The 26,584-nt window shown below is 42.8% G+C and overlaps 1 protein-coding gene across 5 annotated transcripts in view; it reads right to left on the reverse strand.

Moving 5' to 3' along the window:
- The window catches only part of SPECC1 (sperm antigen with calponin homology and coiled-coil domains 1), an 85,478-nt gene that overhangs the window by 53,436 nt on the left and 5,458 nt on the right, over positions 1-26,584 (reverse strand). Inside the window, exons 1-4 of one of the 5 annotated variants that reach the window (XM_005493517.4) lie at positions 20,912-21,238; positions 15,444-15,583; positions 11,312-11,488; positions 9,229-9,364 (exon numbers count right to left, since the gene is read on the reverse strand). In XM_005493517.4, the coding sequence (XP_005493574.2) occupies positions 9,229-9,364; positions 11,312-11,458 (283 nt within the window). In that variant the 5' untranslated portion in view covers positions 11,459-11,488; positions 15,444-15,583; positions 20,912-21,238. Of the gene's footprint in view, positions 1-9,228; positions 9,365-11,311; positions 11,489-15,443; positions 15,584-20,911; positions 21,242-25,164; positions 25,297-26,584 lie in introns of those variants that run through there. The other 4 variants (XM_074557149.1, XM_026797168.2, XM_026797171.2 and 1 more) reach the window with 4 other exon arrangements.

The following is a 26,584-nucleotide window of genomic DNA, read 5'->3' on the forward strand; positions in this document are numbered from 1 at the left end:
TTCCATTACGTGGATAATTAACAGAATCCTCTTGAGTGTTGGTTTCAACAAGAGGGTTAAAAACAAATTCAGAAATAATAAACTACTGTGTCTCCTAGGCTCAAAACAGCCTGAAAAATAAAACATGGAGAATTAATCTATCTAGTTGTGAATCCATCACTTCAGATAAAGTATCTGGAGACCATTCAATATAATAGAAGCAGAATTTTGCTAATATTTCAGTACAATAGGATGACTTCATTGTCAGTCTTCATCTTTCCATTGTTCTTCCTCTGACACTTTATAGATGAAGTGAAAAGTTTTCATACAGCTGTCTTTATCTGGATGACATTAAACAACTCCTGTCTACTTCTGCCTCATGACATGTCAAACACAAAACGCTTTGTTTAATGAATAAGCCATCAAAAAGGAATCAGTGACAGTACATTCTTTCTCTAAAAGTCATCTTATGATCTCTTAAGTCTGGTATCTTACTGTGGTGGGTACTCAGCCTGCCCTTTCCAAGGTACAGATGCAATCTTCCTCCAAATCTCCCACAGAGATTTTCTTCCACTGTAGACCAAGGAGTGACGTCTGCTTTCCTTCAACAGGACTCACCTGAGGGGCTGCATGAGCTGTGAGAGTCTGTTGGGCTGATAAATCCTGAAGCTGAGCATTTATTACTTCATCACCTGCTTTCTATTTCTGTAATCACAAAAGGGAACAGCATAACAAGGTCCCAGTGCAGCGTTGGTGCAAGCCTGGAGCAATTATAAAATGTAATCACTGACTCAGAGCACACACACCTGAAATCTGAGCACTGGAGGAGAGTCAGGACTGGAAGAACCAATCTGTTATTTTTGACAGTGGCACGAAATGTAAGTCAGAACATTCTAACACCATGATAAGGAGAATGATGTCAGGCCAAAGACTTCTAGCCCAGGTCCAAAATGAAAGGTAAAGCACAAAATTTTAAATACAGCTACAGCCTGAGCAGGAGGTGTAGATAAGAGATTACTGCTTATGGAGCTTGCAGCTCAAGCTGAGGAAAAGGGAGTAGCAGCAAGCATGACATGGGGACCAGGTAACAAATCACAACAGATGCATCTTTAGGCAACTATTCGTTATCTGAACATTTTACATTACCTCCCTCTCTCTTCAGTAATAAAGGTATAAAAACAAATGAATGCATTTCAACTCTACAAAGCAGATTAGCTGGTCTCTTCCTAAGCATGAAGCTTGACTCATCCCCTTGCTCTTTGTAGAAATGCCAATAAAACTTCACAAACACTCCTTTCCTATATAGTGAGAATAGGAATTAATTATTGAAGGTGTGATGTACATAGCTCTTTCAACTCCTTAGTCAAATGACAGGACTTGCTTGCCAGGCATAACTTTCTTTGCATCCTACTCACAGCACAGCAAAAGAATGAGTGGAATTTCTGTTGAAATTGTAATCCATGCTCATGAGAATGAGTGTGAAGATGCCACCAAATCTCAGATTTGCAGTGGCCAGGTAGGTGACAGTCTCTCCAGAAGGCTGAATTCTAAGTTACGGATATTAAACTGAATGGGCCCTAAGTGTGGACATCATGAACACCAGAGTTCACACTATTACACTCTTCTCTTCCATTAATGCTGAAGATTTTACAAGCACCGAGTACATAAGTAGCAGGGAAAATAAATCTTCAGAATCTGTGCATCATTCCCAATAGTGGACCTCAAAGGATTAGAAATATAACATCTAGACCTGAACCCCAGATGAGCAAAAGCTTTTTTAACCACGCTAGAAACAATTTTTTTGTCATGAAGATACTTAGTGAGGTCACAGTTCATGGCACAGAAGCACAGCCTTCCAGGAACCCACCTGAGATGGAGCTGTCAATCCCTCCCCTCTTGTTCTACACTACTAAAATCTAATATAAGCCAAAAGCTGCTGAAAAAAAAAAAAAAAAACAGTGGAAAAAAATACTACAAGGAATGCCAAGCCCTCCTCTGATCTGCATACTTGTCAGACCAGGCCAGCTTTGCGTTCCTTTCCTTCTCCCTCCCATTCCTTAAGTGCAAACACAATGGCCCTGTGCCAAGGCATTCTGGCTGCAATAGATTGAGGCCCAGAGAATTTGTGTTAAGGATCATTTCTCTTCAAACCAGCTGAAGGAAAGCTGATAATTAACCCAGGGCAGGTAGTCAGAGCAGGGCTGTGTTGACTTTGCTGATCAACTTCAGTAAAGAAGCCTGGAAAGAAATGAAAACAAGCTGGGAGATCCGAGATTTGTGCTATTCCTGGAGCATCCAGACATGCTCCCCTCTCTGTTCAGGTGTCCCTAGAAAAGCTTTTGGGATCACCACAGTTCCCTTACAGCTGTAATGAATCCTCCCTATACATGTTGCCTTGGGCCAATTAACTGTCAACAATTTAATGAGTTAAGTCATTGCAGCCTTCAGGACTCAGCATTTCAGTGTCCCTACCACACACTGAATCCTCTGAGCTGGCTCAGCTCCCAGAGGGGCTCACGTGTGCCAACAAAGTCATTCTCAGGGAACAGCCCAGAAAAGGGGCTCTTCCACAGGTGGTTTTAACAAGAGGCTGAATGCAGAATCTCAGAATGTGTTAACAGAGATCCAGCACAGGACATGTAAATTCTGCAGTAGATTAGGACAGCAAGAAAGCTTGAAAAAGGTACATTCTGCAGACAGTGTTGTCAGCAGAAGTTAATTCCTACTTGTTTAATAATGCAAGATGACTGCAGCCAGCCTGTGAATGCCTCTCAAAAAGCCTGTTATCCATAACAGGATCAGATATCAGAAATCCTACCAGACAGCCTCTAAATGCATTGGTCTCACTATACTGCCAGTTATCAAAGAGGAAAAAGAGGCCTGGAGAGCAGTCATGTGAAGCAGCCCCATTCCCAGCCATTCCAGGATGCACAACTGCCCATGGCTTACAGAGGGAAAGAGCAAAGCTCCAAAGAACATGAAAAACAACACAGCAATAAAAATAATACAAGAATATTTTCAGCAAAGGCATCAGCAATCAACAACTGTATTTGCAGGCTGTGCCAAGAAAAGAAATCCTTGTAAGAAGAAGTAAGAGAAACTTGACAAGTAGCAGCCATAACCTAAATCTGGAATGCCAAATTTGATCCACTTCAAATCTTGAGCTTTCCCTTCAGAGGACAGTGGGTGAAATCTTCTAAACTGGTTCTGAAACTCAGTGTGACTACTTGACACCTGGGGAAATCACACACAGAGGAAACATTTTGCTAAGGAATGCCAGGGAGGCTCAGGTTCATGGTTGTAGCAATATGTTAAACATACTTGCAGATATTTATAGATGTGTGTAGATGTCAATATGCACAGCCAGCTGCATGTAGAGCTCTGGATGTAAATGCAGACACATTTCCACTGCTTTGCATGCTAAATTCCTGCAGCACTTCTTGCCAATTTGAATCACAGCCTAACAAAGCAATATCCTGAGTCCTCTTTTCCTTTTTATACCACTTTTGGAGATAGAATAATTATGCAAGAGCTGTGTCTTGTACCTGGAAGGGGGAGCAAAATGCAAGTGGGCTTTCCAGATGAGGTTTTGAGGCATATTTAGAGCTCCTGGGAAAGCCCAGATGAGCTCAGCCATTTGCAGGGGAGCCGGGTGGAACAGAACATACCGATCTCATTAGTGTCCCTCACACTTGGCACCATCGTTCACAAGGAAAACGAGACAGTAACGAGCCTGAATGCAAAGTGCAGCCACCTCTCCCAAACCTATAGCAGTGCTTTCATGTGGCAGATCACAAAAAGCAGGAGCTGTCAAAAGCTGATGTATGGCAGAGTAAAAGGGCCCCAAGGTCAGAGAGCTGTCCTTCAATAGAAATCACTTTCCTTTTTCCTGTCCTAATTGGGGTGCATTAGCATCTTATGGACTGCTAAATTGTCAGATTATTTTTTTTCACAAGGATTTTTTCTTTTTTAAAGAAAGCTTTTAAATAAAAAGATACTTCCTTGAATATTCTGACCATGGAGGGAAAGCTTCTGGTCTGGATTAGCTTCACATTAACCTAAATTTTTACCCCACATCACAAGCAGAGAAGTTGGCTGAGAGAAGACAATAAATTTGATAGAGTCTCTATATTAATATCAAACAGCAAGCTGAAAATTACAATTCTCTGAACATGCAGGGATCTCTGAAATTTGTAGCATGGCACATTTTCAATTTTGCTGGGAAAGAAGCACATCTAATGAGTGCTATGTGCAATAAAACCACACACCAGCCTCCCCTCTGGAATCAGCCACAGGTGAACAAGTCTCACCAGTGATATTTAAGCTTTCCCAGCACTAACACCAGAGCTGGCAGGGACCAGTTGGTCTCATTTAGTTAAAAGCTTTCTTTTCTGAATACCAGCACTATCTACAGAGAAAAGCTGCAAGCAGCTGTTTCAGAGAGAAATCAAGACTTTTCTTTTCACATAAACTACATGAAAAAACAATGATGGACAAATGGAGGAATGGTATGTGCTCTACCAGCACTAGGAAGGAATTGAAGATACACAGGTATCACAATTAGTCACTGGGACATTAACTGGCAGGAATGTGAATGACAAATCACAGAAAAACTCATCAAAACAAAGCCCCTCCTTACTGGAGCTGAAGATTGTTCAACCCAAACTGTGCCACAACAAAATTTAAGCCTCAGGTGCTTCTACAGTTTTCCCTGATTATGCCAAATCTCTTGGTATTTTTGTTTCCCTATTTAATTTGCTGGGGTTATTACAACAGCCTGTGTTGCAGAGCAGCTTCATTTCCAGTGCTGGCAATGTTCCATTCTGGGATTAGCAGCTTTTGTCCAGGTAACCTGCAGAGTTCAGAGCCTCGACATGAGATGCTGAGGAGATAATTGAAACTCTTGATATCTTTGAGTTTCCCTCCTCTGTGCTCCTGGATTGGCACCATCTCCAGCCTTGGATGTGAATCAACTCAGCAGGAACACACAGAAAGCAACAGGTTTTTGTTATTTGGGCTGAAAATTCAGGCCAAGTATTGACTTTCCCATTTTATGCATAATAATGAATGGTAATTTCTGATGGAGCAGGGGGTGACACAGCAGGCCACCCCTCACAGTCCTGCTGGCATCTTGGCTTCTGATGCCCCCAAAGATGTAGCACCTGTCTCCTGCTTTGGCCTTTAGAGAGAACCTGAGCTTGTCAGTAAAACAGCCAAAATTTCTATAAATGCCAAGGTAGGTGATAATAACATTGTTATTGACAGTTTCCTATTGTTTCTGAGGCAAATCATGTCTAAAGAGATTTAGCCTTTATTTAGCTATAAAAAATAAGCTGATGAAGCAGCCTGAGAAAAAGTCGAGCTATTCTTAATTACATTTCAGGGATAACTGATACCTCATATTGGAGCTGGCAGCACTTGATATAAAAATCAATATATTTGTGAGAAATGGGAAGGGCTGAAATGGTCTGAGTGCTTTTGGATGATGTGTGACTGGACTGTGCCATGCCCACATCCTGGCTATGTCCAGACTCTTTTTGGTTCCTGTCCAAGCTGACAGATAATAGCAGCTGCCACTGAAATCACATCAAAGCAGCACAGGAACATGATTAACCCAGACAGCCTCCAGGAAAGTCCTCAGAAAGTGCTTGAACTGGGAGTTTGTGTGGACTGAATGACAGAACTCAGAGCAAGGATTTGGAATGACTTCCAGGCTCCATTGAGAAAGTAATTTCATCTGCCTGAACCTCAAATTTTTTATTTGCATACCAGTCCTGCCACGCAATGCCCTTCCTGAGAGGTATGTGATCACATAAGAAGCTTTGAAATTCTCTGTGAAATTGCTTTTCTAAGGTTATTTGGCTTGCAGACCTCAAAGGAGCAGAATCTGAAGTCATTGATTTCCTAAAATCCTGAACCTTAGGGGAAGACAGTCCTAGTTTCTCATGAATACACAAACTTCTCTATTAATATATTTTACAATCATTTCTTTGCTATGTGGCTTCAAAGACTGGATGGCTTTATAAGTACATGCATTAACATCAATATATTCCAAGATTAGTACACTCTTGCTCATGTTTTACAATTTCCCTGCTCTTTTTCATCTACTGAGACATTAAAAACAATGCCAGAGTTCTGTAAGCCTGGCTTGAACAAACCCAAACAGCCACTTCAGGACAGCACATGGGAAGACATCACACTGTGGATAAGGAATACAAGACATTTCTTTTTCTCTATGTGTCATTTCCCACTGCCTGGGATTTCAAAACTGCCAAGGAGTTACAAAACCAAACAACACAGCTCAGAACTTCCAGCCAGAATCACTCTCCAGCTCCATTTGCTCAACTGCACTTGCCAAGGATGGATCCATGGGCTTGGCCTCATCCCCCTTTAAGTTGTTTATGATTTACTGTGTCAGCTCCCAGCAGGGCAAGCAGGGGTAGTTCCATCAATAAAGGGCTGGAATAAATAACTGAAACTCCACCAAGGGCAGCACAGAAACAACCTTATTTAAACAACCAACCTTTAGGTCAATTATTTATTATCTGCAGCATTTGGAACATGTCTTCCTGCTCAAGGTCAACACACAAATGGTGGACAGTCACACCCAAAGAGGAAAGAAACCTAAGCTTTTGTATTTCCATTCCTTTTTCACTTTAAATTCTCTCACACAGGACTATTATACCAACTGTGTACCATCAGAGTGTGGCTGGAGCTAACAGAATATCATTTCAGTAAAATACTCAAATCACTCACTTGAGTAACAGACAAAAAAGCCCAAACAAGGGGGAGAGATAATGCCTACAGTCAAGACATTAAAGGAAAACACAGAACAGATGAAGGCCATCAAATAAACAAAAGAAAGTGATTTTGGAATAAATTTCTAGATTTACACATTTGGCTACCTACACAAACATCAGCATTCCCCAGCTACTGGAACCTTCTCACTTGGATTAGCTCCACAGTCAGCTTTGCATCTTGATCACAATCAGACTCTTTGGGAAGCCATTGCAATAAAACACAGCAGCTGAAAACGTTCTCTCCTTTCCTGCTTCTGTTCCTAGAACATGCTGTGCCCTCTGCCATGCTCACTGTCAGTTCTCTCAGCAACAATGCACCATTTTAGTGGGACTATTGGTATTTTCCTTTTCAGTGTGACAAAGCATTCAGCTCTTTAATCTTGCTCAATAAGATCAAGCACCTTCTAGTGGCCCTGACAATGACACCTCAGCATACAGCTGGGTTTTCAAACACTCTTTTAGATTATGGAACCAATGTAAAAACAGACATGTAAGAAGACAGCTCTCTCTGGGTTAAAAACCATTTTAGAGTGGTAACACATACATTCTTAGTGTTTATCTATACACTTGTTCTCTTTTCATTTAGCATTAATATTCCCATTCATGCTTCTACAAATGCAGATGCAAAGCAATATATGAGGTTATATCCAATGATGTGATTTAAAGTGGCAAAGCAATACCCAGATGTAACCTGACCTCCATAAACCATTCCAGCCTTTGTATTTAAAGCAGTCCTCATCATAAATCTCCCTCCTCCAGTGGCAGTTATTATAGCTGCATGCAGAAGAGGGCTCTCTATTCCATGCTTGTGTTTTGGTGTCTGACAGACATACTCCACTCTGGACTCCCTGCAGTGCTGTTTCCCTGGCTGCATTCCCAGGATCCTGTGCTGCATCATCTGTACAGGTTTTCATCTCCCTGCCTGGCTCCTCCCAAGCATCATGCCTCTTTATTGGCTTGTGAATCCCAAATTCCTCTGGATGCAGCTAGTCACTATTAAATTTGAGGATTTACACACTGATTAACAGCAGAATTGGATCTGTCTTTGGGTTACTATGAAACATTTGTGCTGTTACAAGGCACATCATTTTCTTCCAAGGGTATATAAAGGTTTTGATATTTCATTTTTTTTGAACAGAAATCTCTCTCTGGTTAGTAACATTGTTCTGTCACACAGTCAAAACCTGCAGAGGCTGTGACAAATAGGGAGGTCATGGTCAAATTTAATAAGGGCTCACATTCCCTTGGAAATGCCACCAGGGAGCAGACAAAAGCAAGCATTTGCTGAGCTCCTGGGGGAAAGCAGAGCCCTTGGTATGCAGATGGTGTCGCTGCCTTTGGAAACAGGCTTAGGTTTGAAACCTATGGGAACAAGCGGATGGGGCTGAGGCTGCTGGGGAGAGCGTGCCCCGGGCTAGCTCAGGAGCAGCACAGGCTGCACAGAGGATGCCCAGGGCTGCTCTTTGTTCTCACACCTCTGCCGAGTCCCAGGAGCAGCGGGGAAGCAGCTCTGCTCACTCGGTAGAGAGAGAAGAGAGATTGCTATTGATAAATGGGGAAACCTTCAGACAGCGATGCTGTCCTGCCCTGGAGCCGGGGGCCGGGTCCATCCTGCCCGGAGCCGCGGGGCACCGGTGCCACCGCCCGGCTGCTGGGGCTGCCCCGGCTCCTAAACCCACCCAGTGCGTCCCTTTTCACTCCGTATCCCTGGCTCGGGTGTTGTGGTGTGTTTTTAGCTTCCGGGTCCCTTCCTCAGGTGTGCCAATATTCCCTTCTCCCTTCCCCCTCGCCCCTTGCTGAGTGTGCCCTGTCAATCAGGCTAACATACCAGCAAGGCGTCGTGTGGTTGGTCGATTTCAAAGGATGCTCCTCAGGCCTGGGGGACATTGGCCCGTATAGGTGTCCCTAGTCCCTTGAGACCCTGCCCCTTTCACCTGGTTGGTGGCTCACCTGTCCCCTCCCCTTCCCCTGTCCCCAAGCTTAAAAGGTTAATCAGACCATGTGGCCTCCATTCTGGTTGGAGCAGTTGCCCCGGTTCAGACCTCTGTAACCATGGAATAAACATCTGGATATAACCCTCCAGCAGAATCCTCTCCTTTTTTCTCTTCACCATCACCAGAAGCTCTCTCTCCTGAGGTAAACGGAGTCCCTGACAAGCCTGGACTTGCACCAGTGCCCTGCTGCAATCTCCAGCAGCCAAGGTATCTCTGGGGTAAAGCACCACAGAAGCCGCCTTTGGCTCAGCAGCGAGGGTCACACTGACCCAGGCACAATCTAACTGGTTATATTGGGATTCGTATTCCAATCCTCAGGGGGTGCGGGATGCGAAGCACAGCGTCCTGCGACTGCCACACGGCTGCGCTGCAAGGGGGACAGGGGACACTGCTGGGACCTTGGCAAAGCGAGTGACGCTCACAGCACCTTGGGCTCACAGCACCTTGGTGCCTACCTGTGCTGGGCTTCAGCCGGCTCTCGGCAAGCTCTGAGATGGCTCCTGCTGTGATTGTCTTCTTCAGCCTGGACACTCCCGCAGCTGCTGCTGGCCCGGGTTTGGTGAGCGTGTCCTCGCTGCTCGCCCGCTTCAGCTGTGACACAGAGGGGGGACAGGTCAGGACCCTGAATATTCCCCTTAGTTAGTTCAACATGCAAGATTTCTTGGGGAAAAAGTTAACATTTCCATAAAGTAGCCCCATGGGAATATTGCCTTGATAACTGGAGTATATTATTTTTGTATTTGCATTCCATTCCAGGTTTTTGTGAAGTGGGTTAAGGGATAAAGCACTGTTCCAACAATGAGGAATGAAAATGGGAAAGTGTTCAAAAAGGAAAATAATTAAAAGGCAAGGAGAAAACAGTTTACAGGAGTGGTCTACTGGCAATTTTTTGGGAGGGAATCTGGTGACACAAGTCTGCTCTAAGTGCCAACTCAAGAAACCCATGGAACACAAGCACAAGGTAAGATTCAAAGAGAAACACTGAAATTATCTTGCTTCAGCAAGCAGGAGTTAGTTTATCTCAGAACTTTGGTCAGCTGATTTCCCATTCGTGTACCTCTAGTAACAGTTTCTAATTAATTTCAGGAAAAATACTTTCAAGTATTTTAAGACCAAAGCTTTGGAGAGTCTCCCTAGAGCAGTAGTTTTCCTATACTTTTGAGTTTGTGGACACCAAAAGTGTTTTCTCAAATGAAAATCCACTTCCTTTGAAGTTGTCCAGTGCCACTGGGGGTCCCTGAAGCTCAGGCTGAACCCCACTCCTGGGTTAAGACAAAAGAGAGCACACAACAAGCACTGCCCCTATTTAGTAGTTCCTGAATGTGAAACATTTAAGCAAAATGAAATCTTTCAACTCTAATTCCTTCTCCCTTTAATCTCCTCCTCTGACTCAGAGCCTGTGGTTTCCTGGACCCTGTGAGCCCATAAGTTTCAATAGCTCAAGTGTTGATGGTGCTCCAGGATACCAAACAACGAACATTTTTCCTTCTGGCAGAGGTTTTGTCAGCTCACTCTCAGGAGGAGAATGGAACAACCTGACTTGCTGACCTTCAGAGTGTTCTGCACTCTCTCTGAAGTAATTTCTTCAATGTGTTCTCCCCTACAGCAGCAACTGCAGCGCCTTTTCAACTCCCTTTCTTCAAGCAAGCCACTTTGATGATTTTGCATTTGCAGCTGGATACAATTTGAAGTCATTAGCTGTCATTAGGAAGAAATCTCTCCACAATTAACACTAAATTTAACAAATCAATCGTATCAGATTCCCTGATTAGTGTCCTCAGTAGCATTCCTTCAGAGATGCTGCCTCAACCACACAGCATAACCTGCCTGGAGCACTGAAGTACCCTATTGGTAACTGCATCTTGGAGTCTGCACAGCAAGTTCAATAAATTAATCCTTTCCTTGAAAAACTGTGGCAATTAATGAAGTTTTAATCAAGAGAAGATCTAAACACTGTACCCTGCTATGTACTGTTCATTAAACTTTATTACTGGAAAGTTACAACCTTGGCCTGGGTTTGGGTGACCAGGTTATTTCTGTTTGCTGGCTGCAAGGGTGCAGATGCAGCAGCATTTCAGGTGTATTACTCCATTTTCTTAAAAACATTACTTGGACAGAAGTTTCTGTTATTTTTTAAAACATATCTGTATAAAAAAATAGGATTTATAAAATGCATTGGTTATATTGCAATGTCTTCTGTTAAGATATTTTGCCTTGAAGGGAGAGGCACAGGTTTTTAGGAATGCTGGAAATTCATTAATAAATCTCTTTGAATTTCTTTACACGTGTAACTATCAGCTGAACTAGAAATTTGCCATTTGTTTTTCCCCAACTTCAAAGTTTAGCCAATTCCCTCACACACAGAGTGTACAGATTCAGTACATGCAAAATACTTTGAGAAATGTGTATTAATTTAATATACAACAAAATTTAAATCTCCCTGCCCTTAACACAGTGGGTGTGGTAGTTGGAGGACTAAACCAAAGCTTTAACCTGGATCAAGACTGGAATGCTTGAACAGTCTCCAAGGATTTGTACCTTGCTGAGCCGGGATTCAAAGGCCAGGGAAGTGGAGGACTTTGATGTCTTCATTCCTGTGGAGGTGGTGGGAAGAGGTTTCCCTCTGTCAATTCCATGGCTCCCTTGCTTTGCTATTGCACTCCAAGGCCTGGCACTACTCTTCATTTTCTTCCCAAGTAATTCAGTCTACAGACGCTAAAAAAAAAAAAAAATTAAAAACTTTACATGTATTTATGCACTCATACAAAAATATAACTTATCTTTATGTGACCTGAAAGGCAAGAGTGATATCTGGCATGAGTTTAAAGGGCTGAAAAGGCCATGCTGTACTTGATTCCCTCTCTCACAAACATCAACACTGAGCCTAGAGAAACCTTCAGAGCAGGCCACAGCCACTTTTACTTTTCATACCAACCACAGAAGGAACATTAACTTTTTGGGGGACTATTTAAGTCCCAAAATCTCCCTCAGGCACAGCAGAACACCTGTGAATACTGAAGCACAATGGAAGAGCAACTGAGAACATTGAAGCCCACAGCAGTTTAAAGCAACCTTGGGATAAAAGGAAGAATACTTATTTTACCATTAGGTCCAGCATCTTCAACTGAAATAACATTCACTTTTAGAAAGTCACATGAGAAGCAAGTTTCCTCAGATGGGTGGAAAATATATCTTTACCTTATCAGAGTCTTCTAGAGGAGCAGCAGTTGATGTTGCTACAGTGATAAAAATACGTTCCACAATGCCACGACTCACAAAACATAGTGAAAAAAACCCCAAGTTCTTTGCAAACAAAGATTCAGATCCACTATTCCTCAGAGATAAGCTTATGCAAGAGAGAAATCCTGCCAGGAACCAGCAAACAGACATGATCTCCTTTTTTTGGATGTAGCTGAAGACGTTTCAGCTGCCAGCAGGAACAAGCAGCCTGTTTCCCTCAGCGGGCTGACAGCTGCCAGTTAAACAGCTCCCTGCACTCCTGGAGATCTGAACCCATTCACTTCCACCAGCCACTGCCCAATCCACACCACGAGCAGAATAAAAGAATTATTTGGATGTTTTTTCCAAGTCCCACCAGCCTGCTGGGCTGGGAATGTGAGGGAGGGGAGGTGGCCTGATATCTCCTGTCCTCCCCCACTGCGTATGAGCAACATTTTTCTTCATTTTCCAAAATAGACACAGGATGTAGCTGTGGCTCAGCCTTGTGTAGGCAGAGGGTAACTTGCCTGTTAAGCAGGTAACCAGAATATCCACAGGCACAGGATGGAACGCTGGAAATTCATTAATAAATCTCTTTGAATTTCTTTACATGTGTAACTATCAGCTAAACTAAGAATTTGCCATTTGTTTTTCTTCATATTCAAAGTCTAGGCAATTCCCTCACCCACAGAGTGCCCAGTGCCTGGCAAGGTGCTCAGAGGGACAGTGACCTTGGGCAGCAACACCTTGACAGAGACACTGAAGCAATTTATTCCTGGCTGAGTCAGGAGGGGCTCTGGCCACATTTTACATCTCATAATTTGCTTTGTACCTGATTTCACATTCATAAATGAGAGCATTCAGTGAACTCCCAGGACTCAGCTCTGTCAGGGCCCAGGGTGGATGTGACAGTGACAGCACCTTGCAGGTGCCACCTCGGTCTGTTCAGGGAGGTGAAGGAATGTCAAGTGCTCAGCTGCTGCTCACAGAGAACAAAGCCAGCAAGTGACATTCCCTCTATTTGTCCTTGCTGCCTCTTGCAGGGGGGCTGTCTGCTCTCTCCACAGCACTTCCCTATCAGCTCCTAAATACAGGAATTAAAAAGTTAGTAGTTGTTGCTAAGTACAGGCATTACCCCATTAAAATTCTTCACACATCCAGTGAGGAGCCATCCACTGATCTCATTAAGAGCCTTTGGTGATGATTATGCTGATCACTGGTTTAAAGCCCTGACAGATATGTAAACTATATTACAATAGATGATATAATTTAGCATTCCCACAGCTCATGGTTCACCTTAGCAAGCTTTGGTGCTTACAATATTTAAAAACTTATCTTTTTACAGGCTCTTAATCCTTTTAACATTCACTGTATTTATATGGGTGAACAGGCAACTACACATGCAAACTCTCTTGCTGATTACATCTCCAAATTATGCAGATTTAGGTTTTTTGCAGATCCAGTGGTTGCACATACACTGCTTTATTATACCCTCTGGTTTTCTTCATAACTGTACCTCATATTTTCCTGCCCTAAGCTGTACAGATGCTTTCCTGATATCCAAAGGAATTTAATTTTGAGTCATCCATGACATTTTCAAGTTGCAGTGGAGTGATATGCTCATTAGAGCATGATGTTAGGAGTAAAAGGAAGAGGTACTTAAAGAAAGAAAAACCCAAACCACAATTCAAGAAATCCAGTCAGTAGCCTAAGGCAAATTGGCTTCTTCATGTAAAGAGAGCTGAATTATTTGCCATGTGGATTCAATAACATTTTACTGCACCAAGCAGATGAAACTAAAATTGAGAAGAAATACCTGGATTTATTAGTGTTTATTATTAGTTTTCCCATGTGTTTATAGGAGAACTGGCATTTGTAAAAGATGGAGTTAAGACTTCTCAGGTATTTGGCTAACCTGAGTTTGCCTTGTAGATAAAGATTTCCATCTCTGAAGTGGGATTCCAGGACTTTCCACAAGCCTTATATGTACTTCAAAGCATCAAGCCAGGTTGCACATCCTAAGCTGCTTTCATTCCTAAGTAGGTGACACATATTTGAGTTATTAGAAGTACTGCTTCAGTAGTGCAAAATAAAAGTACTTAAAAAAAAAAGTGGAAAAAAAAAAAGTCCTGCTGTTCTTTGATGAGAGCAGAAAATCCATTCTCAGAGTCACCATCAGCTTTCTCCCTCCTCCAAATGCAATTTATTGCATTACAATGAAACAAGCAAAATAAAAAGCTCCATGGAAGGTGTGAGCAGTGGGGACAATGGAAAACCCTGGAATTCAGCATCATGAAATTGCTCATGGAAGGAACTTATGGTAGCTGAACCCAAAATTTAACTCAGTGAACCCAAATATTAACTCAGCTACCCCCAGTGTCTGCAGCAAGGCAGCAATCAGGACACCCAGCACTGACAAGGAGGTCTCTCTTATCCTGCTGTAAAAACAGCACATTTATTAAAAACATCAAATCCAGCTCTCACCTACAGTTAGAAGTAACTCTGCTGTATTTTCACTAAATATCAGCCTTCCACAAGGACCCCAGAGAGACAGATTTGATCTCTAGGCTACCCCCAGGGAGACTTTAAAGAGAAGGAGCACAAGAGACACAACCAAGCTGTTCCTGCAAACACAGGGACAAAAATCACCTGGTTTACATCCATTCTGTGTCAATACATTTCAAATGAGAGCTGATTCTCATGGGAAAATGACTTGCTTTAAGCAATGCCTCAAGCTCTGTGGTTTTAGTTTTCATTTTTGCACCTTTCACAGGGAATTTTTCTTAGGAAGCAAACAGAATTACTGCCAGCCTGAAATTCAAACTCCTTCTTGGGCATCAGCCAGAGCAGGGCACTCAGCTGGCCAGACCAAATCCCTGTAGCATGCCCTGCTTGGAGCTGGACTCTGAAAATGAGGAAACAACCCCATGCTGAAATAAATGAGGACTCAGCAAGATGTAACTTCAGCAAAATTGGTTCTATTGCCAGGCACTTCCAGACTGCAGGGGCTTGGGGTTGGGTTTTTAAAAATCTTTTACACCCAAAAGTGGTGTCTGAATACACTCCTCCTCTGCAACAGGTACTGCAAATGATAATCAGGTTTACCAAAAATGTAAAGCTGGTCCTGACAGAGCTTCTTGTCTCAGTAATCCTCAGAATTCCCTGCAGGCATCAGCCTTTAAAAATTCAGGCCATGCTATACAGTTCATCCTTTTTTACTGGTATTTTAAAGGATGTTTGCAATATGTTGATGAGGACTATTTTGGCAGTTGGCAGAAGTTCTGCAGTCCATTTTACTTGAAATTTTACTGTTTTATTAAAGGCTGAGAACCCAGACATTTCTTTATTAGTCAGTCCACATGCATTTATTAATAAAAGTCTTTAGAACTAGCCTAGAATGATTCCCATTTTATGGCTAGAAAAACTGGATTAAGAATTTATCCTAACTCACAGGCAGTCAGCATCAGCAGAAGCAACACCAGGGCTCCAGGATCTTTAGACTTGGCTGTGGATCAAAAGAGGAGTTCACCAGTTCTGGGGAATAAACTTCTAGGACACACATTCTGCTGACTATTAAAGGCTATTTTTTTTCTGAAAGAAAATAGATAGGTTGATTTGAGTGATAAGCAATATTATTTCACAGTCAAGAAACCTAGGATTTGCACTAGTAAATATATAAAAATTATTAGCATATCTGTAGAAATTAAATTACCCAGGAAAATCCCTGTTGGGGGATGGAAAGCATCTGTACCCCACATATAATTGATATACAATTTAGGTTTTGGTGCACATATCTGTGTGTCAGGACTCAGCAGGACACTCAAATTAAAGCAGAGTCATGCACAAGTTGCTTTGGGAAAAGGAAAGAAATAAAGAATTATGAAAGCTCATTACTGAATCTGGAGAGGAATGTGCCAGATGGCAGCTTCACCAGGACCTGGGAATGCCCAGCAGTCCTGAAGGATGAGGCCAAAGTCCCAACTCTGCACCTGAGGCCCTCAAAGGACACAGGTGTGACTTTGGTGGGTCAAACCCCACAGTCCCCAGTGCCATTTTCCTGTAATTCAGTTACTTTTCATTTCATCCCAAGGTCAGACTATTCCAGAAGCTTTGTAACACACACTCATGAATTCAAAGCACGATTTTCTTTTTTTTTTTTTTTTGTAAAATCTGCATCATGCTTCTACTATTTTCCCTCTAATCAACTTCTGCTATTTTCAGAGAAACTATCAACTGGAACATAGCAATATCTAACAAGTTCAGTAAACTGTAAAGCATTTTCTAGTGGCACGTAGGAAGCTGCATGGCAGGATAGACAGCTGGGCTAAAATAGAATTCTTTTCTGCCTTTCACATCAATTAACTTTAAACAACAATTTTTAGGCTTGACAGATGCTTCCATATGACTCATCTTGATTTCTTAACTGATATTAGGAATCAAACCAGGGAAGCTGATAGTCCAAATACAGTAATTGGTAATGTGGAGATAGATGGCATAGAGAAAACTCCATTTAGAAATAAGATCAGGCTAAAAAATAAAAACAAACTGTTAGTCCTTTGGTCACCTTTAACAGATTTCCTCAGGCATCTGCTCCTTTAACCTCAGCAGAATTTCTGTATCTATCCAGTCTCTCTTTGCTTTAACTCCTATTACCTTGGTTTTGGTGTATTTGAGGCTCTCAGTGCAACCTTCCTCCATCATTCCTCCAAGCAGTCACTTGCTGGATTCTTGCTTGTACAAAGCTTAGCTTTAATTAGGATTGGATGAAAAAGCCCAGCAAAAAAAACCCAAAAAAACACAAAACCACCAAGCCAGACCACTTGCTTCCACCCAAACACAACTCAGACAAAAAAAAAAAAAAAAACAATTTCCCAAAACCTCATCTCTAATGCTCCTCTTGCTTTTGCTGTCCAAAAAGAATCAATTATAAACCCCACCCCAGACACTTCACAGTTTCCTCTGGTCTACCTCAGCAGACTCTCTTTCCAATCTCATTTGCAGCTGAATTTTCGTGGTTTGCTGGTAGAGGACCAGGAGACAAGACAGCACTTGGAAATTTTCATGTCCAGACAGCAGGGCAAATTCTGCTGGTTTTATTCATGCCTCAAGAAAGATGGTTTAGTGCTATTATTATTATTTTTCAACTTTAAACAATGAAGAAGATTGTACTGTAATAAAACAGCTAGGCAGCTGTAGAATTGAAGTGATCTTGCAAGGAGTTAAAAATGCTGTTAAATTTTAGCCACAGAACTACACAGAAATGAGGATACAGACATTGCCAAGGTGACCCATTTAGTCACTCTTGGGTTGAAGCTTGCTTTGCATTTTTGCTTAATGATTCTTCTGTAGAACCCTTCAACATCAAAAGAGCACTTTCAATGTGGCATCAGATGAGAATTTTCTTTTCAGAGGATACAGCTCTACCTCTCCTCTAGAAGCAACTATTGCAGAGCCAGTTGCTTTCCTTCCCCCCATGGTGTCAGATGCAAACAGATAATGGAAAATCCTTTCAACTTCCCAAAGTTTATCTGTGGTCACAGTGGTAAGGGAGCAGCTCACATTTTTGTGTTAAGGCTTTTTTTGCTTATTTCCTTTGTGTGTTCTCAAGAATTCCCTACAATTGGTGTTTATTGAGTAGCACACAAATGTACTGAAGGGTTCCAAGGATGTCCAAAGATCAGAGATGGCCCAGGCAAGGACAGGTCCAGGCCGCCACATGGGACAGATTTCCAGCCATCAACTCAGCCTCCAAAACCATCCCCAAAAAGCTGCCCAGAGGTCAGGTCAGCAACTGCAAAACTTCATGTCTCAGCATCACTCAAAATAAAATCCTCTTCCCAAGGCAGCCTTTAGAGTCATTGATGACGTTTTTAGGCATGGAGAGCACTGTAAATGTGCAACTGTCGTAAAGTGTCGTAAAAAGTGTCGTAAAGCGCGACTGTAGCAAAAGTGCCGTAAAGCGTGACTGTCGTAAAAGTGCCATAAAGCGTGACTGTCGTAAAATGCTGTACTGTTCAAGGATGTCCAAAGATCAGAGATGGCCCAGGCAAGGACAGGTCCAGGCCGCCACATGTGACAGATTTCCAGCCATCAACTCAGCCTCCAAAACCATCCCCAAAAGGCTGCCAGAGGCCAGGCCAGCAACAGCAAAACTTCATGTCAGCATCATTCAAAATAAAATCCTCTTCCCACAGCAGCCTTTAGAGTCATTGATGACTTTTTCAGGCATGGAGAGCACTGCAAAACCTTCTGCCCACCCTCCTCCACAGAAGCTCTCCCTGGAGTTTTGGATTTGTCAGCCTTTCACTCATCCTTAGATCACATGAGAAAAATGCAGAAATCACAACAAAATCCTCATGTGGACAAGGAATTGGTTCAGCTGCGTTTCCCTTGTCCTTGTTCCATGCTGCTGGCCATTTATGAGACAGGAAAATGCAGAGATCTTTGCTGTCATCCAGCACAGTGATTGATGCTGGCAAACTGAGCCAAGGCTGTACTGGGAGATGCCTGGGAACATGCCTGTCCTGTATTTGAATCACACTGTTTGTCCATGGATTCTCCATCCCCTCCTCCTTCCTCACACTGATTATCTAACCAGTCACCATTCCACAGCTCAGGAGAGAAATGCTGCTACCTCCCTATGACCCCTGATCTTTTAAATGAGAGGATAAAAACAAAACTCCCAACCCAGCTGTAATTTTCTACATGATGTGGCAATTCTGAATCACAAACACCATGTTACTGAAGGATGCACAGGAAGATTCAGAAAGGCTAAAAATGATGCATTGACTCCAAACTCCCTTTTTGAAGTTACAACCATGTTATAATCGTGAGGAATTAGGTCACTCTGGGCTTTCCCCAATATGACTCTGTCCTGAATAGATGGGTTTAATTCATGTTCAATACATTCAGGTTGAGAACAAAAATGTTTTAGAGTCATTTCAAGGCAGCTATTGCTCATTAATCCACGTTCTTTCAACTGCTGTCCCAGTGAATACAGCACAAAGCAAGTGACACATTCGGCCACTTCATGTTTTGCCAACCCACAAGAAGGAAGAGAAGAAGGTTTCATTTCAGATAGAGCAAGAGCTATATAATTGCTGAAGAAATTAAGAATAATTACAAGTGGTTTGCCTGATAATTACCTGCCATTACGTTTTTCGGTAGCATAGAAGGTAAACACAACTACAAGAAAGAAAAGGAATGATGATTTTTTGGAACAGCAGAGATGGACAGCATGTGGCTACATGGTCATCCTGACTGGAACAGAGAGTGGCAGCTTCCCTGCCCCCTCTGAGCATGGAAGGATGATACCAGAGGCAATGCATTCCATGGAATTCCACCTGGTTCCATCCTCAGCTTCAGCACAGAATCATCATACCCCCTCAGCCATGCAATCTTCCCATGCCTTAGTTTTTCCATTTGTAAAATAACTGCTCACTAAATAGGATATTTATGAAGATGGACTCATTCATTTGCCTTGGAAAGGAATCCCACAGAAAAAAAAAAGCAAAAATTAGATAAATCAACATCTGTCACACAGCACGCAAGCGAGCAGCCTCACAGATTGCCACATGCTGGGATGTTTCCCTGACTCCCGTTTTCCATCCATCACAGTGCAGAGAAATAATTGAGATCTGGAAGCTATCCCTTAAGGAGATATTTATCTCCCATTAAAGAGCAAAATAGCTCACTTGAAGTTCATAAACTGGGAACTTCTGAGCGTTTATGGGAGACAGTTTTAACTTCTGACAGAAAGGGCTCCTTGCAAAGATGGGGACATAACTCCAAAGCTGCAGGAGACACCAGAGGACTTCTGCATTTTAAAAATATTCATAACGAACAGGAACAGAACAGACCTAAGCAGCAGTTTGCAGCTGTGACTGGGGGCCACTGATGGACTGGATGAGCCACCTTGGTGGGCTTGACAATGAAATTAAATTGGTTTAGAGCTGCACAAGAAATGGAAGGGGTAGCACATAGCCAAGTGCATGTTAGGATGAGGAATTTCTGTGGTAGTTACAGAAATTCTGCAGAAAAAACACTGAGCAAATGAGGTATTCTCCCTCCTGCCAAGGTTACAGCAGCAAAGAACACTTGAATTTAGAAAGAAACATGCAAGCCAGAAAGGATCAGTAGGGGATTTCTAGAACTGTACAGAAGAGAAAAAGGTAGAGAATCCCTGTTTTCAAACCAGTTCTACCACTAATCCTTTACTGCTACACACACAGGGCTTAATTAACATCTCTACAACTTTGCCATATTACCTGCTCTATAAATGCTGTTATTATTGCAATTGTTTCTATGACCAATCTTCATCCCCAGCACAATTTTAAAGACAACACTGGGGGTGCAGTAATGAAAGGGTCCTGCTGAGAACCTGAGCAGCCCTGGCTGCCAGAGGTGCCTGCTGGAGTGCCCAGCACTCTCCCTGCTCCCACAGACAAACTGCCAAAGCTCCTGGCTCAGCAGCCCCTTCCCTTCTGCCCTTCCTTCACTGGACCGTGTGCACATGCAGCAGCAGAGGAAACTCTGCTGTGCTCCTGCTTTGATTCACTGTCGGGGAAGAACCGTAAATTGCCAGAGGAAAAAGCAGGAACAGAAACAGCTTCACCCCTTCAGTCACTAAATCAATGTGGCTGAGCAGGAGGAAAATACAGTAGCCAGCTCTCCTGAGGGGATTTTTTTTCTGTGGTTGTAATGGCTTTTCAACCACCCCCAGCCCATTTTCAGCTAACACAGCTGTGTTTACCCTATTTTTGATTAATTCAATTTAGTTTTACATTGAGATGCTATGAAAAAAGTGTTGTTGAGCAAAGCCGGGTCATTCACTCTACAAATACATTACTGGCCCAAGAATCCTTCTAGAGATAATACAGTTCCCATCATAAAAGAAATAAAAGATAATAAAATACTTACAGTAAAAGCTCGTCCTCTTTTCTGCGTTAAAAAGAAAAGTGTCTCCCACTAGCTTCTGACAGCATGTGCAAACCAGACTGAAAATTCAGGGCTTGAGTGCTTCCCTGAGAGGAAAACCACATTGCAGAGAGACACAGAGAGCTGCTTGAGAAATGATTCACACACGGAAGCGAGCTGGCTCCACCGGCGCCTCGGCATTCAGCACACACACAGCACTCGCTTACTCAGGGGAATGACAAATATTATATTTTCATCAAAGCAAGGAGGATTTATGCAAGAAAGCAATTTGAAGCCTAGGTCCAGAGCAGTGAGATGCTTCAATCCTTAAAGCAGACTCAGAGTTTCTTTCAGGGTCCCATCAGCCCCAGCTGCAGGACTGGACACTGGGCAGAGCACAAACCACAAACTGGTCTGGATGATCCAATTAAGCAAAAACATGCAGCACACAGCACAGAGAAAGGGCAAGGAGGTGGCACAGAAAAAGGCATTTTCAGAGGAAAACACAGAAGCAGCTTTCAGAAGCTTTTCTATTCCATAAGAATACATCCCCCAGAGTGCCAGCAATCACAGCCAGAACACCTGATGGCATTTCCCTTGCCTCCATCATTGCTTCAACAAAGTGGAAAAATGGGTGTAGGGAAGGAAGGTGCACTAAGACAGAAGCTTTTACAAAAGTAACCAGAATCAGTCCTGAGTGACTTGAGCTGCCCAAGAAGGGTCAATCTGTTCTTTATTTAGAAAAGAGCAAATAAAGGACAAGAGCGAACAAATGCTTGAGAACCTTAACCTCTTCCTTAAGATTTTTGAAAAGAATTTCGTGATTGAAAACAGGAAGAAAAAGGCCGGAGGTCTTAACAGAGTTACAGCAAGCAGAGATAGTATCAAGTTGAAGGAGACAGAGAGGATGAAAAGACATCAAATCCAAATTTCAAACAGAAAACTAACATGTTTTAAACAGGGCTTTTTGTCCAATTCTGTCTAGAGAGGGTCTGATCACCCTCTGGTTTCCCTGACCAAAGAATTCCTACAGATCAGGAATTCTCCCTCTCAACAGTGTGAAGCTGGTTTTTAAGTAATGTTGATACTACAGTAGATATTTCTAGTAGATGTTGATGGATCTGAATACTCCAACCTTGTTGCACCCTCCTTACTCGAGGTGCCAAAGGGGCCTGAAGGAAGCTGATGTTATGCCAAGAGTAAATTTATGTTTTAGCTCAGTGTTGGCAGCACTACTGCTATCATAGAGCAACCAAACCCTAAAAACAGATTGAGTCAAGCCAAATCTCCTCTGAAGATTATGGATTTGGGATCCAACTTTCTGATATTCTTGAGTAATAAGCTCTTGCCTTATCTTAAAATACCAGAACAAGACAAAAGAGCACACCATGACTTATTTGGCACAGGATAAGGCTCCATGCTTGGCAGCTCTCAAGCAGACATTAGTTCTAAGTCCCTACATTCAGGCAGGTGCTGTTCCAGCTTTGCCAACATCCACAATGTACCAATCCTTCTACCAGGCCATTTCGACAGTTCCTTCAATGTCCAAGGTCAGGCAGTGTGAGCACGGGTAGAACTTACCCATTCTGTATTTTCACAGCACATTCAGAGCTCTTGAGATGATTCACAGCTCAGATAAGGAGGAAGTTGCTGTAGATACTTGGTCTGAGCGCAGAGTTCCTCCTCCCCGAGGAAGTGACCCCACATGTGATGCAGGCACAGTGATGAGGTCACCTGGTACCCAGGGGAGGGGCTGCAGCTCAGCCCCCTGCTCATGGAGCACCTTCACAACTGAACATACCAGCCCAGGGCAAAGAGCTGCAGGGACCCTGAGCTCACCAGTGAGGGGGACATCAGGTGCAGACACCTTGCTGAGAAGATTCTTTGGCTGAAGAAACCCAACCCTTTTTGGAGAGCAGCATTCTGCCCCTCTGCCACTGCTGCTGAGTTTGTTTGGGCTCAGAGGGAGAGCAGTGTTGGCAGCTTGAGAGGTTTTCCTATCCTCCAGCCAAGAGAAATACAGAACTGAGATGAGGGAGTGGGGAGGCAAGATGAGCTCCTGTATTGCACTCTCAAATATCTTTGGGATGCATTTGATAAATATAACTTGACCAAAACCTAAAAATGAAATGCTTGGCTGTAAGGAGACAGTCACAACATTTACATACTTCAGCTTGGGGAGACAGCCTGGGACAGTGGTGGAGAATTTCCCCAAACCCAAGGAGACCAGACAGTATATTTGTTTATTTAGAGGTTTCCTGGTAGCCTTTATGGCTATAATTACCTGATCTCTTTACTTAGACCAAAGAGTTATTCAGCACAAAACTTTCTGAATTGATAAATTGCCTTTCTGTTAAATGAAAAAACAGCCCAGAAACAAACAGCTCAAATGAGCTGGCCAGGCTGAAAGAAAGCCAGGGCCTTAACCATAATTACTTTCACACAGCCAGGGTGAGAAAACAATTTCAAGTAGCAATATAAACTTTTTTCAAGTATCTGCCAGGTTCTCACCCAGCTGGTAAAATTGGTTGACAGACAAAATAACACTGAACATATTGCCTGCATTCTGCTCAATGCACTCGCTCCCACAACTTCCCTACAAGGTATGAGAGAATAAGATCAAACCTCACCATTAATACACCTTAAAAATACTGCATTTGAGGAATTTTAAGGTTTTATGCTGCATTAATGGTACAATTCCTCAAGAACAAGTGTGGATGAGAACTTAATGAAATGGGCAAAGGGCAGAATTTTGGGTGGCACAGCTCATTTGAGAAGCAAATGCATAGTGCGGAAAAAAGGCTCACATAAGCAACAAGGTTTAAAATATCTTTGCATTTACAGATATTTATGCCATATTTAACTGCTTTTGTGCATGAAACAATCTTAATTACAAAGGAGAGAAATTCCATAAACAAGGCTATTATGTCAATAACAATGTCTTTTTAAAGCAAGTCTCTAATTCGGATGCAAGGCTCAGGACGTTGCTGTCTGGAGTTGGAAAACCAAAAGCAATTACAAAGGCAGGCCTGCATCAGACAGTGGATATTAGTGGAGCCAGGCCATGGCTCTGGGACAGCATTTACTCACTGCTTTTTCCCTTTTGGACATAACTGATCCAAACTCCTTTATTTTCTCAGTTGCAGTGCAGATGTCAGGAAGTTCATGCTGCTGCTGGACGTTTGCAGAGTGAATCATGGGGCACCACTTTCCATTTTGACAAAAACAACTGCTGCTCAGTCAACAAGATGCTGCTGACCAAATGGGTGCATGGAACTCCTGCAACTGCTGCCAAAAAGGCTCCACCAGCACAAGAAAGCTGTGTGAGCTGCCTTGGAGAACTGGGATTTATTTTTCCTTCCCTATTCTTAAGGGACTACTCACAGTTTCGTGTTCCTACCCAACACCTGAAGGTCTCAGCCTGTGGTTACCAGCTTTGACCTGCAAGTGGAGAAAATGTTTGTAGCTGGGAGAGACTAGAATAATTCAATTTGGGTGAAAAAAGGCAGATAATGTCTTATGGAACATGGAGTGCTACAGGAGACAAGAAAAACAGCTTCCTCTGGTGCCTATTGCCAAAATTTCAAAAGACCAGACAACAACTTGAGAATTTCCAAGGGAACAGCCACTGAGTCAGTCAAGAATAGAATTAGGAAACTGCCTGTTTCAAAAGTAACTCTGTAAGATGTGCCAGCATTTTTCAGTATTTCTGTAATTTCCAAGTAGAACACTCAAGAGTTAACACACATTTATCTACTAAAAAAAAAAAAAAAGCCAACCCACAGAAAAAGTCAAAATGAGAAAGGAAATCTATGTAGCAAAGAAACACTCATCATATTTCATATACTTAAAATTAAAATTGCTGATCACTTTTGCACACATTTATGCAAAGTTTATTATTCTTTGCAATTTTCAAACATCTCTACTTCCTTAGGCATCATCTACAACCAAGCACAGCTTTCCTGCAGTCACTCTGTTATTCAAAATGTGGATAAATCTGAACATGCAAAAAAGGCAACACTGAGTGCTCGTCCCTGAAAGAGGACCATAAGACTTACCCTGTTCTTTTTTACTACCTGATTTTCTTTTTAATTTCAGTGATTAAAAGCAAGAAAGGCTTAAGGGAAAGGGACTAACTTTCTATTTTATTATTCCTCGCTGTTAGTTTTCTGCTATATAGGTTATAATGTGGCACTCATTAACAATTCATAGAGAATTACCATATTCAAGTAGCACAGCAAGTTTTTACTACCTACCCAGGCAAAATCCTGCACAGCCCTGCTTGCTGCCTTTACTTATTGTCCCAGAGGGATCTGGTGCTGGAAGAGCTGGCATTCTGTCACCTAACGGGAGAGGAATTCCAACAGGTTGGAAACTCCAAGGAGCCCGGAACAGAAAAATATTCCATTAAATCCCTGCCAGTGCAGAGCTGAGCAGCAACACGAAGCTCTGGAGATGCGTGCTGGAGGCTGCCTTGGAATTAAAAACCCCGACGGGATTCTGGAGCAAAGTCCCACTGCTTTGAACTTCTCGGTGCTTTTCAGGGGATGCAAATGAGAGATGGGAGGTGTCGGCTTTGTCCCGGAGGGATTCCCGCTGGAAGCGCCGACAGCCGGAACGGGAGCGGGGCTCTGGGATCCCCCCGGCCCACGGGAGCATCGGGGGGAACCGAACCAGGACAAACCCACAGAGGGAACTCAGGAAGCGCCAGGAGCTCAGGCCCCAGGAGAGGAACGAGAGCTCTAATGCAGATCAGAATTACAGAAAAAAGGCTCTTGCCAAGATCTGATTCCCCACACAGCAATGCCCTGGAGTGCCCACCTCGGGTTTCCTCTCTGCATCTTTTACAGACACCCGATCAGTGTTGGTTCATCATTGCAGTAGCTTAATAACTCATCTATTTTACAGGTCAGGAAATGAAAGCACCTAAATTACTGAATAAATAACACAATTTAGCAATGGTCTACAGTGCTCATCGATTTTAACTCCCATCTACATCAGCAGTTTTGACAGACATGCACACAGAGGCACCCAGAAATTCACCAAAGCCAAATTTCTATGCTGATGTAATCAAATACAGAAAAAAGGGAGTATCTAAATTAAAGTTCAATAATTCCTTTCTTCTAGACAGCTTGTAGGAACAAACATGTTTGCTACTGCTTAAACTTTTAAATCAGCTTAGCAGCCTTGAGAAATGGAACCAAGCAGCTGAAATCTGAAGTGCCCAAACACTGAGACCCTCCCAGCATTAACCACAATGCTACAGAGGAACCATTAAAAAACAAGTAGTGGTATAATGCAGGCAAATTCCATTCTGAGAGCCAGGTTCTGCTTTCAAGGCTTCTTACAACACTATTTCCTTGGATCTCTTGGCTGGTGATCATAATCCCTTCAGATTTTAAACTCTCGGTGCAAATCTGGCACTCAATAAACCTCATAACTAAAATGAATTAGAAGCATCCTTAAACTCAGCAAAAAAGATCTTGGCATGTGGCTCACGTTGCCTCCAGGGCAGGTAAGGACAAATATCAACACTTCACCAGCATGAGCTCATCCTGCAGGCACAATCTTCCCATCAAACGTGCTCAGAGCCACTCGTGCTGGCTCTGCTGTGCCAGAGTTCCCCCCACACAGAGTGGAAGCAAACTGCTCCTCTCCTCAAGGTCTCATTTTCTC

The sequence above is a fragment of the Zonotrichia albicollis genome, chromosome 22 (genome assembly GCF_047830755.1).
Source record: "Zonotrichia albicollis isolate bZonAlb1 chromosome 22, bZonAlb1.hap1, whole genome shotgun sequence".
Taxonomy (NCBI): Eukaryota; Metazoa; Chordata; class Aves; order Passeriformes; family Passerellidae; genus Zonotrichia; species Zonotrichia albicollis.